General features: G+C 45.9%; 1 protein-coding gene across 1 annotated transcript in view; it reads right to left on the bottom strand.

The window, feature by feature from the left end:
- Window positions 1–17,366, bottom strand: part of LOC110507439 (serine/threonine-protein kinase D2) — a 47,916-nt gene extending 30,550 nt beyond the window's left edge. Inside the window, exon 1 of the mRNA XM_036964809.1 lies at window positions 16,427–17,366. Coding sequence (XP_036820704.1) covers window positions 16,427–16,753 — 327 coding nt within the window. The 5' untranslated portion in view covers window positions 16,754–17,366. The remainder of the gene's footprint in view (window positions 1–16,426) is intronic.
- Between the last annotated feature and the right edge of the window lie 228 nt (window positions 17,367–17,594).

The raw sequence follows: 17,594 nt of genomic DNA, 5'->3' as shown, positions 1-17,594 counted from the left end.
ATCTTACTCTTTTTATTATTCACCTTCCCCCCCCCGTATCATCTGCCATTATCATCCTTCAATCTTACTCTTTTTATTATTCACCTTTTTCCCCTCCCACTGTATCATCTGCCATTATCATCCTTCAATCTTACTATTTTTATTATTCACCTTCCCCCCTGTATCATCTGCCATTATCATCCTTCAATCTTACTCTTTTTATTATTCACCTTTTCCCCCCCTGTATCATCTGCCATTATCATCCTTCAATCTTACTCTTTTTATTATTCACCCCCCCTGTATCATCTGCCATTATCATCCTTCAATCGTACTCTTTTTATTATTCACCCTCCCCCCCGTATCATCTGCCATTATCATCCTTCAATCTTACTCTTTTTATTATTCACCCTCCCCCTCCTGTATCATCTGCCATTATCATCCTTCAATCTTACTCTTTTTATTATTCACCTTTTTCCCCCCACTGTATCATCTGCCATTATCATCCTTCAATCTTACTCTTTTTATTATTCACCTTTCCCCCCCCCTGTATCATGTGCCATTATCATCCTTCAATCTTACTCTTTTTATTATTCACCTTCCCCCCCCCGTATCATCTGCCATTATCATCCTTCAATCTTACTATTTTTATTATTCACCCTCCCCCCCTGTATCATCTGCCATTATCATCCTTCAATCTTACTCTTTTTATTATTCACCTTTCCCCCCCTGTATCATCTGCCATTATCATCCTTCAATCTTACTCTTTTTATTATTCACCTTCCCCCCCTCCTGTATCATCTGCCATTATCATCCTTCAATCTTACTCTTTTTATTATTCACCTTTCCCACCCTGTATCATCTGCCATTATCATCCTTCAATCTTACTCTTTTTATTATTCACCTTTCCCCCCCCCTGTATCATCTGCCATTATCATCCTTCAATCCTACTCTTTTTATTATTCACCTTTTTCCCCCCACTGTATCATCTGCCATTATCATCCTTCAATCTTACTCTTTTTATTATTCACCTTTTTCCCCCCACTGTATCATCTGCCATTATCATCCTTCAATCTTACTCTTTTTATTATTCACCTTTTTCCCCCCCTGTATCATCTGCCATTATCATCCTTCAATCTTACTCTTTTTATTATTCACCTTTCCCCCCCCCCCTGTATCATCTGCCATTATCATCCTTCAATCTTACTCTTTTTATTATTCACCTTCCCCCCCTCCTGTATCATCTGCCATTATCATCCTTCAATCTTACTATTTTTATTATTCACCTTTCCCCCCCTGTATGATCTGCCATTATCGTCATTCAATCCTACTCTTTTTATTATTCACCTTTTCCCCCCCACTGTATCATCTGCCATTATCATCCTTCAATCTTACTCTTTTTATTATTCACCTTTTTCCCCCCACTGGTGAGATGGATTCAACCATTTCAAAGGACATGGATATCTGGACACTTGTGGATACAGATAGTACCTTCTCCACACAGCAAAGCCGACACAGAGCGTTAACTCGCTAGCTGCTTATTCAGGCCTGCAATCTGAAGGCCACATACTGTCAGCCTAAGTACATGGCTGAGACTCCTGAATATCAGCCCCACAGGCTTGCGATGATAACCAAAGCTACTAAGGTGTAACAGAAGGGGCTGGCATTTCAGTAAATTGTCGGCAAAGGTCTGCTCCAAGTAGGAGCTGAAAAAGCAACCCACTACCAAAATAAGCTCCTCCCTCTGGCCTCCCCCCCACAACAACATCTGGCATATTTTACACACACACACACACACACACACACACACACACACACACACACACACACACACACACACACACACACACACACACACACACACACACACACACACCTAGCTATTATAGTACACAGAAACCAGCAGCCCAGTCCTGTGAGGTGTCTCTTATGAAACGGGAGGATTATGCGTAAGAGAGAGGGATAGCTTATACGCTATAAGCAAGGTCTGTGTTCATTTCCATGTGTGGGTACACATGCATTTAAGTTTGTTTGGTGGGATCGGTGTGTTAGAGGGGGCTGGTCTCGGGTGGGGGCTCGGCGACAAAGCGTCTTATTCTGCTCTGGGGGAGCGGGGAGGTAATATGAGAGACGTGTCCAGACTGGGGCGGGGGGGGGGGGGATAAAGGAGCTGCGCTCCGCTGCACTGGACTGGGCTTTTGTGGGCCTGCCTCTCCCTCTGCCTGGCCAGGTAAGCCGATAGGAACCTGGCCCCTGATCCCCCCGGGCCTCGCTCTACACACTCGGAACTGAGCACAGCTTTCTTTATTCACAAAAGAGAAGGAGGGAAAGGGAAAAAGGGTGATGGAGAGCGAGACCTGAAAGAAAAAAAAGAGAGAAAGTAAAGGAGTCAGGGATATGAGAGGAACAGGTGTACGAAGCATACCGATGTAGGATCTTCATTTGACCATGTTTCTCACAGCAGGAAAATAAACCTGCAGCAACAGGAAATTGTGAATTGTTGTGTGGATTATAATTCATGGACATTTTTCGTAGGGGTTGATACATTTTTTAGTTGGGTCAAGTCAAGTCTGACATTTTTCAGTGGAAAGTGCAAACTTTAGAAGCCTTTTGAAACCTTCAATGCACAACAAGTTTACATTTCCTGCTGTGCAACAACAGGGGGATCAAATTAAGGTCCTGCATCTGTAGAGCTGGAAAAGAGATGGAAGAGGAGGAGATTAAGATGGGCAAAATGTAGAGAAGATAGAAAGACCCCCTCTTCTTTTCCCTACAAACGCCTCCTCCTCCCTCCATCCCACCTCCACTCAGCAGGCCGGGTGTTATAGATGGGACTCTCCAGAGAGATCTCAAAAGAACACTGCACAACATGTGTTTGCTGAACATTCCCAAGGCGTGCTGGGAGTGCATGGTCGGTCACACACACACATCCCTCCCCATCCACACTGGGAACCACAATGGACACATTACTGGGCTGTGAGTCATTCCCTTTATGTAGGCTCCCTCTCCTCCCTCTGTTTTTGTTCCTTCCCTTCTCCCATAACCCGTTCTGGTTTTTATCCCTCATTCCCAGGTCAGGATGGAGGGGTTTTCACTGCTTTTGTGTGTGTGAGTGAGTGAGTGAGTGAGTGAGTGAGTGAGTGAGTGAGTGAGTGAGTGAGTGAGTGAGTGAGTGAGTGAGTGAGAGAGAGAGAACAAGCGAGAGAGAGAGAGAACAAGTGAGAGAGAGTGGAGAGAGAACAAGATTGAGTGAGTGAGTGAGTGAGTGAGTGAGTGAGTGAAGAGAGAACAAGATTGAGTGAGTGAGTGAGTGAGTGAGTAGAGAGAGAGGGTGGAGAGAGAACAAGATAGAGAGAGAGATGCAGGCTAGTGCTGCAGCTCCAGTCACATGACTAATGTCAGCGCTCCCCTCTACAAAGAGTTTGTCTAGACATTTTTACAAGAGACATCAGCGTTCCCTTCTAGTGATTCTCCCAGTATAATACTAGAAACAAATCATTTCATTCTGACTTCATCTCTCTTCCTAACCTTCCTGCTTCTCTCTCCCATTTTCTCTCCACTCTTGTCTTTCCACTGCCAGAGTCCTCTCCTCAGCCCTAATGTAATTTGTTTACCTACTTGAGGTAGCTCCTCTCCTGCCCTCCCACCCCCCATCCCTTCCCCCAGCCAGTCTGGCAGTCCTCTCACCCCCTCAGGCTCAGTCCCAAAACAGCCCCAGGCGGACAAGGGTGACCCCACCCAGCCAGCTAGCACACTGACCCCATTGTCGTCAGGCTTACCTAACACGGCCCATTACTAAAACACCAACCTTAACTCTTAAACTAAACCCTTCTTGTCATATGGCGGCCATTTTGGTATTGCTTCATGTTGGATTGTAATGTGGAAATGAAACTACATACCGACTTCTGTAGAATTGATCTTTAAGGTTTTTGTACTTCCTGTGTATTTTTTTGTGTTTTTTTTAGGTGGTAGATGAGCTTTAATACTGCAGATAGATTGTAGCTTTCATCAATGTAATTGTCTGCATCATTTCCAATCCCCCATATATTTTTTGCAAATATCTAGATTTATATTGTATATACACACACATATTTAAAATATATAATTTCCTTCATTATTTTCCCCTAACCTTATTGTAGTAAACTAATGGACAACAACACTTAGGCTTCTACTTCCAGCTTATACATACTATATACATTTTACGGACACACTATATTTTACAGTAGTTATCTTTTGTTTGTTTTTAGTCCTGGCCTTCCTCAAACCACACACCACGGCTCTAACAAAATCAAAGTAGCATGTTAGAAGACCCATAAGAGTGTGAAACCACTAGTTGGGAGAAATCACGTTTGTCAGCCCACATACTCAAAGTAATTAGCCACGGTTGAACAGCTTTTCACTGTGAGCCCAGCGCACGAGACCGAGAGGGTTGAAGACCCACATGACACACCTATATCTTTCTCTCATATAATCTATCTTTGATAATCGTCTATGTCCCCTCCTTCCTCTTTTTATGAAAGTCACAGCAGTGCCAGCCTCAGTGTTAAGTGTATTTACTAAATGCTTCTCTAACCTCAGGTTCCCCGAGTGCGGAAGAGTGTGTGTGCGCGTGCGTGCGTGCCTACGTAGGCCTCCGACACACGTCGCGGACCAGCACCGACACGCGCGTAACCCTCTGAGTATCTGCTGCCGTGCCTGGTAACCACGGATGCCATCCGTGACCTTGTAGAAAAAGGCCGCCCCAGACCCTCCAGAGCAAACACGGCTTTTCCTGGAAAGCACCGAAGAACATCGTCCAGGCAGCATCTCCAAAAGAAACGGCATCTAAGTTGAAGCTGCAATATGGGCCGATCTGACCAAATTCACCTAAAAATGAAATGTGAGTTACAGATCTGTCATTGTCATTGAAAGCAAGTCTAAGAAGAGGTAGATCTGTTCTATGTGTGCTATTTTTATGCTTTCAGTAATTTTGTTTGTGCGTCTTTTACTTTCGATTTTGTACACCAGCTTCAAACAGCTGAAAATACAATATTTTTGGGTTCTGGAAAATATACACTATACATACAAAAGTGTGCAGACACCCGTTAAATGAGTGGATTGGGATATTTCAGCCACACCCGTTGCTGACAGGTGTATAAATTCGAGCACACAGGCATGTGTAGACAAACATTGGCAGCAGAACTACCTTACTGAAGAGCTCAGTGACTTTCAACGTGGCATAGGATGCCACCTTTCCAACAAGTCAGTTCTTCAGAATTCTGCCCTGCTAGAGCTGCCACGGTCAACTGTAAGTGCTGTTATTGGGAAGTGGAAACGTCTAGGAGCAACAATGGATCAGCCACAAAGTGGTAGGCCACACAAGCTGAGTGCTGAAGCGCTTGGTGAGTAAAAATACTATTTACTCAGTTCCAAACTGCCTCTAGAAGCAACCTCAGCACAATAACTGTTCATCGGTAGCTTCATGAAATGGGTTTCCAAGGCCAAGTAGCCGCACACAAGCCTAAGATTATCATGCGCAATGCCAAGCGTCAGCTGGAGTGGTGTAAAGCTTGCCGCCATTGGACTGTAGAGCAGTGGAAACGCGTTCTCTGGAGTGGTGAATCACGCCTCACCATCTGGCAGTCCAATGGACGAATCTAGGTTTGGTGGATGCCAGGAGAACGCTACCTGCCCCAATGCATAGTGCCAACTGTAAAGTTTGGTGGATGAGGAATAACAGTCTGGGGCTGTTATTCATGGTTCGGGCTAGCCCCCTTAGTTCCAGTGAAGGGAAATCTTAACGCTACAGCATACAATGACATTCTAGACAATTCTGTGCTTCCAACTTTGTGGAAGGCCCTTTCCTGTTTCAGCATGACAATGCCCCCCGTGCACAAAGCGAGGTCCATACAGAAATGGTTTGTCGAGATCGGCGTTGAAGAACTTGACTGGCCTGCACAGAGCCCTGACCTCAACCCCATCGGACACCTTTGGGATGAATTGGAATCGCCCAACATCAGCCGACCGCACTAATGCCCTTGTGGCTGAATGGAAGCAAGTCCCAGCAGCAATGTTTCAACGTCTAGAGGAAAGCCTTCCCAGAAGAGTAGAGGCTGTTATAGCAGCGAAGCGGGGACCAACTCCATAATAATGCTCGCGATTTTGGAATGAGATGTTCGACGATACTTATGGCCATGTGGCGTATTTCACAGCGGTTTAAATGGTACAGCGATTTTCTAACCGACACTTGCTTGTTTCGTCACCAAACGGAAATTGGAACTTTAGCAACCAGGAAATGGCAGAGCCATTTCTGAATAGTGCACCTTTAGGAACCCCTTCCTCGGGTTTGAATGTATACCAACTGGGTTAGGGATTCATGGCATTTACGTGAGTGAGTGTTGTTGTCTGAAGAGATAGAAGTGCACATGTCTGTCTGCCCTTGATCCACAGAGCTCTCTCCCTGCTCTCAAAGAGCCCTGTGTGTTCCGTCTGCTGCCCTGGAAATGTGAGGAATTTTCCTGCCTGCTTGCTTGCCTGCCTGCCGGACCAGCTGGGAGGGTTTTGCATAGTAACATGCCACCGAATGCTTCTGCTGCTGCTGCCTCAAATTGGATTATGGTACAAAACGGGTTTTTAGCAGAGCTAAATCATTGGATTAGTATCATAATGTCTTGGTGTGATCTGGAATGCAGGGCTCTACAGTAACAGTAAGTATGGACCTACTCTACAGCCTTTGACACCTTCTGTAGAAAAACACTGACAAGGTTGTTACTACCTAGACTAACTGAGTGACGGACGGGCCTCAACATTTTCGAAATGATCGAGTCCACTTTCATTGCGCTTAAAAGAACGATTGCTCAACTCTAGAAAACCGTGGCTTCAAACTAGGTACAAAACCACAGCATTCCCCTTGATCCTAGCAGCGTATGGCCTGAACCTTGCTTCCCATCTCTCTCTTTCTCTCACTCTCCCTATTTCTCAATCTCTGTAAATGTCCTTTTCCTCTCTTGCTCTCTTTCTCTCTCTCCCTCTTTCTAAATCTCTCAATCCCTGTCAATACCCCTTTATATCGCTCTCTTTCTCTCTCTGTCATCCTCTCTCCCTCCTCTAATTGATAAGTGGACATGTCATTAGCAGTGCTTTGAATAGTCAAATGGAGGAGTACGCTGCCTGCTAATGCCCGCCAGGAAACACTGTACGTTCATGCAAAGCTGCTCCGAGCTGCTCTGCTATGATGCAAATGAACAGAGTGGGGAAGAGGGAAGAGTACGGGGTTTGGGTAAAGGAGCCCTGTGTGGATCAATGGCGGAAGCTGTCGTTTCAATATGGGACACCATTTCCTCTAGAAGCCTGCTGGTTGTGTGTGTGACTTCATAAAGCTGTGGTGTGGTAAAGGTGTGGCGGCTCAGACCATTGTGCTACCACGCTTTCCTGACTCACTGAGCTGTGCACCTGCCTGGGTTTAGCCAATTGGTCTGATAAGTCTAGGTCCAAGAGGCTTCTAAACAGCTTCTACCCCCAAGTCATAAGACTTCTTAACATCTAATGAAATGGCTACTCAGACTATTTGCATTGCCCCCCCCCCCCCCCCCCTTTCACTCTTTTACGCTGCTGCTACTCTCTGTTATTATCTATGCATAAGTCACTAAAATAACTCTACCTACTTGAATATATTACCTCAACTAAACGGTCCCCCCCGCACATTGACTCTGTACCGGTACCCCCTGTATATAGCCTCCACATTGACTCTGTACCGGTACCCCCTGTATATACTGTATATAGCCTGCACATTGACTCTGTACCGGTACCCCCTGTATATAGCCTCCACATTGACTCTGTACCGGTACCCCCTGTATATATCCTCCACATTGACTCTGTACCGGTACCCCCTGTATATACTGTATATAGCCTCCACATTGACTCTGTACCGGTACCCCCTGTATATAGCCTCCACATTGACTCTGGACCGGCGGTACCCCCTGTATATAGCCTCCACATTGACTCTGTACCGGTACCCCCTGTATATAGCCTCCACATTGACTCTGTACCGGTACCCCCTGTATATAGCCTCCACATTGACTCTGTACCGGCACCCCCTGTATATATCCTCCACATTGACTCTGTACCGGTACCCCCTGTATATAGCCTCCACATTGACTCTGTACCGGCACCCCCTGTATATATCCTCCACATTGACTCTGTACCGGCACCCCCTGTATATATCCTCCACATTGACTCTGTACCGGTACCCCCTGTATATAGCCTCCACATTGACTCTGTACCGGCACCCCCTGTATATATCCTCGCAATTGTTATTTTACTGCCACTCTTTAATTATTTGTTACTTTGTTTACTTCTTTATTTTTTATTTTATTAGGTATTTTTCTTAAAACTGCATTGTTGGTTAAGGGCTTGTGAGTAAGGATTTCACTGTAATGTCTACACGGTTGTATTCCGCGTGTGTGACAAATACAATTTGATTTAGGGCCCCCAAAACACACACACGCACACACACACACTCAACCAAAATGGGTTAGAACAAGATCAAAATGTATCAAATTAACATATGTGATACACGCAGATCAATCGTTCGGAGGGCTGGATTGGTTGAGGCAGACAGACCTGGATTAGGTGGAGTTGTCATGTAGCTACAATAACAGCAATAATATTGAATGCTAGAGGATTGTCTTCCGTCACACAATACAACGTTGTCCATCAGGCTGGACCCTTTTCGTCACGATCAGGACTGGCGGTGCAGTGTGTATGCGTGCGCAAGTATTCTTTACTGCTTTCTTGTGTGTGTGTGTGTGTGTTTGTGTGTGTACGCTCCTGCCTGTGTGTGGTGTGTGCAGTGGTGTATTTTGGTAAAAATACTTTAACGTTTTCACATGTGAGTTCCAAACATCTCTAACGGTCGCCCCAGCGGGAGTTTTTTTATATGCGTGATGTCAGAATGCTCTCACTGTTCCAAAATGTGATTGTTACGCAACAGGACAGTTGCAGTGCTAGAGGCGTTACTACAGACCCGGGTTTAATCCCGGGTCTGTAGTAATGCCCAGCGTCGTCTGGGTTAGGGGAGTGTTTGGCCGGGGGGCTTTACTTGGCTCATCACGCTCTAGCGCCTCCTTGTGGTGGGCCAGGTGCCTGCAGGCTGACCTCGGGTCATCAGGAGAACGGCGTTTCCTCGGACACATTGGTGCGGCTGGCTAAACGGGAGGGTGTTAAGAAGCGGGTCATGTTTCGGGGGGATGCATAACTCGACCTTCGCCTACAGAGCCCGTTTGGGAGTTGCAGCGATGAGACTAGTTTGAAATTGGGGAGAAAAAAGGGGGTAAAAAAATAAATAAAATGCCATTATTTTTTTTTTGCCCATTTCATTGTTGTGGACAATTTTTGGTTGAGGCTTTACTGAGTGGAGATACTTCTCTCTTCAACAAGAGCCCAAGCACTTCCCCAGTGTTTCCCAAGATTAACGATGCAGGCATTTGCGCATCTCCAGTCAGAACAGGCCTTGAACAAACTTTTTCCCCCTGGCACATTTTCCGGCTGGTACCCGCATTGCCTTCATTGTTGTTTTCCTTACAAATAATAACTTTGGACATGTCTGTCAGACCAAAGATATTATAACAAAATGAGGTGAAGGGATGGTTCACTCATCTTTCGAGTAAACTTCCAGAAGTGAATGATGGTAGATGACACACCCCCTTCAACATGCACACTGCGAACAGACCGAACTCATCTTGTCTCCTCTTCTTATCTTGGTTGACGCAAAAAAACAAACATGGCGGCGTGCACAAACCACCCATCGTCGGATTACTTTTGATTTTTAAAAAGTGTTTCAGTTATTTGGATCGTAATTGCTATTAGCTCATTCAGATGATGGATTCTGTCAGCCAAGAGTTAACTAAATATAACCGCTTGTGTTATGTCAATCTTTCCTCAGTTAGCGCTATGACTAAATGTAGCCTACATTTTCCGGTTTGGATGAGAATTGTGTTATGCTGTCGCTACATCTGTGAAAGTCTGAAAAATGCATCCAAAAATAAATTGGTCACATTGAGGACATAACCTTGTAAAGACCGTGTTTGTGCAAAATGCATCTGTGAAAAAACAGTGTAGCCAGCTTTAACACGGACTGTTGCGTTGGGCATTCTAAATAAGTGCTTTGTTCAAAGCGGTTTGAGGTTATGCTGCAGGGACAACTGTAGAATGATCACACCTGTGTGTTGATACGCGTCAAAGGGTTAAATAACTACTTAAAGTTGTTTTGTGGGGGAAATGTACTTTACCATTTATACCATTTATATTTTTTACCATTTATATTTTTGACTACTTTTACTTTCACTTCACTACATTCCTAAAGGAAATGATGTACTTTTAACCTCTTGTAAACGGACTATTTCTCAGGACCAGATGCTAGAATATGCATATGATTGACAGATTATGATAGAAAACACTCTAAAGCTTCCAAAACGGTCAAAATATTGTCTGTGAGTATAACAGAACTGATATTGCAGGCGAAACCCTGAGGAAAATCCAATCAGGAAGTGCCTCTTATTTTGAAACCATTCTGTTCCTATGCATGCCTATCCTCCATTTAAAGGGATATCAACCAGATTCCTTTTTCTCTGGCTTCCCTAAGGTGTCAACAGTCTTCAGACATAGTTTCAGGCTTTTATTTTGAAAAATGAGCGTGAAAGATCACATTGCGTAAATTGATAGGTGGGGGCTCTCAGAGTGAGTTTTTGCGTTACAGAGTAAAACCTACACACTCAGTTGATATATTATCGAATATATATTTTAAAAACTACCTGAGGAATGATCATAAAAAACGTTTGACATTTTTCTGTGGACTTTATGAAGACTATTTGGAATTTCCATCTGCGTTGTCGTGACCGCTCTTTCCTGTGGATTTTTGAACATAACTCGACAAACAAACGTTGGTATTTTGGGTATAAAAATAATCTTTATGGAACAAAAGGAACATTTGTTGTGTAACTGGGAGTCTTGTGAGTGAAAATATCCGAAGATCATCAAAGGTAAACGGTTAATTTGATTGCTTTTCTGATTTTCGTGACCAAGCTTCCTGATGCTAAGTGTACATAATGCTATGCTAGGCTATTGATAAACTTACACAAACGCATGGATTGCTTTCGCTGTAAAGCATAATTTCAAAATCTGAGACGACAGGTGGATTAATAAAAGGCTAGCTGTGTTTTGCAATATTGCACTTGTGATTTCATGAATATGAATATTTTTTAGTAATATTATTTGACTGTTGCGCTATGCTATTCAGCGGTTGCTGACGAAAATGATCCCGCGACAGGGATGGGTAGCGTCAAGAAGTTAACTTCATACATTTTTCCCTCACACCCAAAAGTACTCGTTACATTTTGAATGCTTAGCAGGACAGGAAAATGGCCCAATTCCCACACTTATCAAGAGAACACCCTGGTCGTCTCTACTGCCTCTGATCTGGCGGACTCAATAAACGCAAATGGTTCGTTTGTAAATTATGTCTGGGGTTGTAACGTGCGCGCTGGGAGTCGGGAAGCAAGTTCAGGGAGTGAATAATTGAATAAATAAATGAAAACATAATACAAAACAAGAAACACGAACAGACATGAAACTGAAACAGAGTCCGAGTCACTAACACCTGAGGAAAGAACCAAGGGGAGTGACAGGTAATCAAGGAGGTGATGGGTGTCCAGGTGAGTGTCATGAGGCGCGAGACGATGGTGACAGGTGTGTGGGATAATCAGCCGGATGATGACCTAGAGGCCGGAGAGGGAGTATACGTGACAGAGGTTTGGAGTGTGACCCTGGCTATCCGTAATAATAAAAAACGTGAAAGTTGTGCAGTCTAGTTTGCTTAATATAAGGAATTTGAAACTATTTCTACTTTTACTTTTGATACTTGAAGTACATTTAAAACCAAATACTTTTAAACTTTTACTCGAGTAGTATTTTACTGGGGACTTTCACTTTAGTCATTTTATATTAAAAAGGTATCTTTACTTTCGCTCAAGTATGACAACACCACTGGGTGTCTAAGTGTGCTTACATGCGTGCGTACACATGGGCGTGTGTGTGTGTGTGTGTGTGTGTGTGTGTAAAAGAGAGACAGAGGTAAACAGGAGATAGTGTGTGTGTATGATCACATTCCCAGGCCCAGCTCCTCCAGGGAGGCAGATAAAGAAACTGCCAATTCCAGAACGGAGGTAGAAACAATGGCCAGGGACTTTCAGTTGCAGCTGTGTGTGTGTGTGTGTGTGTGTGTGTGTGTGTGTGTGTGTGTGTGTGTGTGTGTGTGTGTGTGTGTGTGTGTGTGTGAGGGGATATGGCCCACCTGTCCAAATCGCTACACCTCTTCCTGTGTACAGTTCCACATTTCAATTGCTCTCTGTCTTTATCGCTCTGTCTGTGTTTTTTATTTTAAACTCTTTCTTCTTCTCTCTTGGTCTCTCCATTCCTCTCTATCACTCTGTGAGACTCATTCACTACAGATGCCAATCTAGAGTGCAGGAGTAGTGAGGGTGGCCACGTGTTGTATGCTAGACTGAGAATCACAGACACCTACACTAAATACACACCTCGCTTTGCGCACGGGGACATTGCCATGCTGAATTTTGAAACCTAAATAGCAAGCAAACAAGGTTGACTTACAGTAGAAATCTGTGATCCTGAGAGTATGTTCTCTCCGTCTGCGGGAAACCAATGAAGGGTGGGTTTGCTATTGTTTTCTTAGTGAATAACCATACCAACCTCAGTGCAACGTTCAGGCATCAGTTATTACAATCCTGTTACAACAATCATCTGACATGATGAAACTATGGTAACACTTCAAATGACACAGTCAAGCCTCGACAGGTCGGCCCTCCCCAGTCTCACGCGCGCACACACGCACCATTCATTACAAGTCCAATTAGTAAACAGGTTATTGGTCTGAGAGGTAAGGATCAGCTTGAATAAACACACCTCTTGGCAGAGTGAGACTTGATTGGACGATGAAAGAGACACAACAAGCTCACAGCCACATGGGACTGAATGGCTCTATGACGAGACACAAATTGCCACTTTTCAACTGGTGCTTGTTTGCGACATTAAAGCGTCTCTAGCATGCAGTACAACATCCCCGACACACATATCTACTGTATATTGTCCCGTAGGTTTGCCTTCCAGCCATGGTCTTATGGGGACTTAACGTTTGATCCTGTGGCTTCACAGGAAGTCCATATTAGCCTCGGACCAATGGGAAACGGGGGTGGTCTCTATGAGTCAGAGTTACTGTATGAAACTCAGCAACACACTGGGAGTGGAGGCTCAATAGGCCCCAATTGTCCGGAAACAATGAGGGAGATCTGCCCAACGGTCAGCACCAAATTCCCCCTACCCTACCTCGTCTCCCACCAACCCCAGAGAGAGGGGGAGGCGCCCTGGGGGAATACGTGAAGGACGACGGGAGGGGATGGAGGTGGAAGGATGAGGAGGAAGAGGACGTGGATCGCCCCCGGACGGAGTGGACTCCAAGAGGAAACAGGCCTCATTTCCTCCTCTTTATCTGTCAGACAATGGGCCACCGTTAGCAGGGAGAGTGATGGGGAGAGGAGGAGTGGGGAGAAAGGGAGAGGACGAGGAGGGAAGAACAGATGTGAGAAGAAGAGAGGGAAGGACAGAGGAAGAGAGGAGCAGATAGGGGAGAGAGGTGAGGATGGGGGAGAGGAAGGGAGGCGAAGAGAGAAAAACAGCTTTTGGGAAGAAGAGAATGAAGGAAGGAGAGAAGATGAGAGTAGGAGGAGGGAATGGAAGGATGCCTGTCCACAAATCACTGAATAAACCTTCAAGTGTTGTGCTGTTTCAGGGTTGAACAGACATACACAGCACTAGCGTTAAGGTCTTATTTGATCTTATGCCACTAGGAGCAGGGGCTGGGGGGCAGGGAAAGAGAGTGTCCTCCTACATATTGTAGGCTCTGAAGTTAATGGAAAAACGTGTCAGTGGAACACAGCGAGGCTGGCTGGCTGTTAAATAAACAGAGAGAGAGAGAGAGAGCAGCCTGGCCTGGCCGTGGCTGGTGACTCAACATTTCTGATTGAGACGGACGGACGGGAGAGGAGAGCTGAAGGGAATGATGGAACCGTGACAAAACACCCCTACTCCTGACACACACACACACACACACTGCCAAACCTGAAATCTCCCTAAATACAAAGCCCCTGTTATGCCATTCATATGTAAGGACAGGGGGACTGACTGACTGGTTTTCAGTTGCTGGTGTTCATTAAAGTGGCCCTCCAGTCTCCTTTGAACCAATAGCATGCACCCATCCACATCGATGGGGCTGCAGTGGAGCGGGTAGAGAGCGTCAAGTTCCTCTGGTCCAAATCACTAAAGACTTAAAATGGTCCACACGCACGCACAGTCGTGAAGAAGGCACGGCAGCGCCTCTTCCCCCTCAGGAGGTTGAAAATGTTTAGCATGTGGGCCCTCCAATCCTCAAAAAGCTCTACAGCTGCATCATTGAGAGCATCTTGACTGGCTGCATCCCTGCTTGGTGTGGCAATAGCACCGCCCTCGATCGCATGGACAGCCCAGTACATCACTGGGGCCGAGCTCCCTGCCTTCCACCCTCAAGCGGCGTGAAACAAAGTCCCGGAAAACCGTTAAAAGACTCCAGCCACCCAACCCATCAACTGTTCTCCGCGCGGCACCGGTGCATCAAGTCTGACACCAACAGACGCCTGGAACAGCTTCTATCCACAAGCAATAAGACTGCCCCACACGGGACTCTACACACTCACGCACACTGACACTCCAACACACACATAACATGCACACACACACACACTCCAATGCAATCTTCCTTTACGCCCGCTGCTACTCTTGTTAATCACACATCCTGATGCCCAGACTCCTTAACCTCGATGCATATCTGCCTCCGTCACTCCAGTATCCCTGCACCTTGGAAATATGTTATGGGAACTGACCCGGTGTCATAGCTTCTTACCATCTCGTGTTCTTCCTATTTCTTGATTTTCCGTGTGTTCTTGAGTTCTATTTATTTGTGGCGCCACATTGATGCTGAAGACCGCATCGTTGGGCTCAGCGCTTGCAAGCGAGGCACCTCACTGTACTCGCGCACGTGACATTAAAATGTGAACCGTGACGAGTACGGTAGAGTGTTTCCCGAAGGGGGAGAAAAGGGGAGTCCTAGCATAAACATCTACAGTTGACACAGGGACTTCTGAAACCCGTCACAGGGATATGAAGGGGCAGGCGTGGAGCTGATTTTGTTCCCGCAAAACAATGAACAGATTAGGGAAAGCAGCGTTTCCTGGAACAGTTACCCCGTTGCACATTTTTCAAGCTGCTGTTGGCCAACCTCCAGTGACTGGCTTTGGAAATCTGGTAATCTAACCATCTCAGAGTGTAATTGGCTGAGAGAAACCAACGCCTCTCATGCCAGACACTGACTTGAGGATTATGCTCTCCTGCTGGCTGCTGCAAAATGGCCGCCTTCTTCCCTGTACTGCACATGCATGGCCCAGGTAAAAACCTGGCTGTATGGTAAGACACCACGGCGGATTACTCAGTTATTGTTTCCTTTTCCTTTTGATGCACATAGATTGGGTGCCACTCTGAGCACAACCAAATCAAATGAAAACATCATCAGTGGCTTTAAATGCGTTTCATAAATTGGACTGCGAATGCAGATTATGGAAGGTATCCTTTCAGACATGGGATGCTCAAGCAGGGGTACTTGTCGTTATTAGAGTGGCCTGGTAGGCGTCCTGGTTTTGTGACCTTTTTAGCTCATAGTCTGTCACAGTGATGTAACGGTGTTGGCCTGGATGTCATCAACTGCTCGTTACATGAACATGGACTTACTTCGAGACAAAATCATATACATCTATACGTCACTTCATGGCACCTGGATGTACTCAGTGTGTGTGTGTGTGTGTGTGTGTGTGTGTGAGAGAGAGACATTCACTGCCAAAATTCCTCACCATTAGCTATGAGATGTCAGAGACAGCTGGATAAAGATAGAACTGGCATTTAGGGCTCATCGGCGATTACTAAACAGATAAACACGACACACACACACACACACACACTCACACTCACACTCACACACACACCAATTCAGGGCAAATATAGTATTCCGTAGGTAAATCTCACACACGCCGACATGGTCTCAGAGCAATTTGTATTATTCTGTACTTAAATATGTGACACATCGCGACTCAAAAAAGCAACCTTTGGATTGCTAGACGGTCGCAGAGTACGCCCACCCATCCTCCCTGATCAACCTCCCTACTTTTGTTTCTGTCTAAAGTAACTAGACCATACATCTTGGAGATGCTCAGAAATACGTCATGTATGTTTCGTACGGCTCGGAGGCCAGGCTGCACACACACACACACACACACACACACACACACACACACACACACACACCTTGTGCTCTCACCTTGATGTCGACAATGGAGCAGGCGATCTGTTTGACGTAGGCAAGGTCAGCGGTCTGGGGCAGCAGCACTGACTCTCTGGTCAGCCCAATCTGGATGATGAAGGAGACCCCAGCTGGGGTGGGGGGCACATAGGAATTGGCAACCCCCCCAGGGCCCAGCCCAGCCCCCATTTCCACAGGGGGGAGACCACCGTGAGCAGGGGAAGGAGGCACGGCCATGGGGGTCCCCTGCTGCATCACCACAGAGCCTGGGGGAGAGGGGCCCCCCGTGTGGAAGAAGACCTGGGGTAGGGGTCCCGACGACATACAGGGGCTGGCGTTGGCCATCCCTCGCTACACACGCGCACGCTCTACCTCCCTCAAAAGAGCAGGAGCGCGAGGGTGTCGACACGGTGATCCACAGACAAATACACACCTCTACTGGGAGTCTCTGCCCTGTGACCACCCCTTCTCACAGAGGAGTCAGGAGGAGATCCCTATCCAGGAAGACCTGCTTCTTCTTTTCTTTCTTTCTATCTCTCCCTCTTGATTTTTTGTCATCTGCACTCACACGTCTTCTTTCATTATCCCGGCAAGGCAAGCGTGAGGGACAGACTGAGAAAAACTTCTCCCCTCCTACCCACCGCTCCTCCTTCTCGGGTGAAGAAGTTGTTCTGCTGATGAGAAAGTCTCAATTTTCACAGGAAACACTTGAGGAAGGAGAAAGAAGGGGGGAAAAAGTTTGTTGTCCTTAGACTCCAGCCTGTACAAAATGGCTTCCTTGAGCAGGAAACTGAGAGAATAAAGGAGAGACAGCCTGGTGGTGCTTTTCTTTAACAAGTCTTGTCCTGTTTCAGTTTCAGCCGAGTTAACTATTTTTCTGTAGAAAAGCAAGACCGAGAGTACCTCCCTCTCCCTCCTGCTCCCTCCTTTCTGAACTTGCAACAGCCAAGGAGGAAGTGATATGACTGACACAACTCTCGGCCAATGGGTGGAGGAGAGCTCTGGATAAGCCCATGTCAGTCCCTCCCACTCCCTGGTCTTCTCCCATGCTCTATGTTTTATGTTGCAGTAATTTGTCTTGTTTACTCCTTCTCTAACAGCTGGGCTCTTCTTACTCTAGCCCGAGGGGAACTGCACACAAATATTTATCTCTCTCCCTCTAAAACACTATCCCTCTTTTCTCTGT

Source organism: Oncorhynchus mykiss, chromosome 27, assembly GCF_013265735.2.
Source record: "Oncorhynchus mykiss isolate Arlee chromosome 27, USDA_OmykA_1.1, whole genome shotgun sequence".
NCBI classification, from domain to species: Eukaryota; Metazoa; Chordata; class Actinopteri; order Salmoniformes; family Salmonidae; genus Oncorhynchus; species Oncorhynchus mykiss.
The sequence above is the reverse complement of the archived record's forward strand: the minus strand, read 5'-3'. Positions and strand labels throughout refer to the sequence as shown.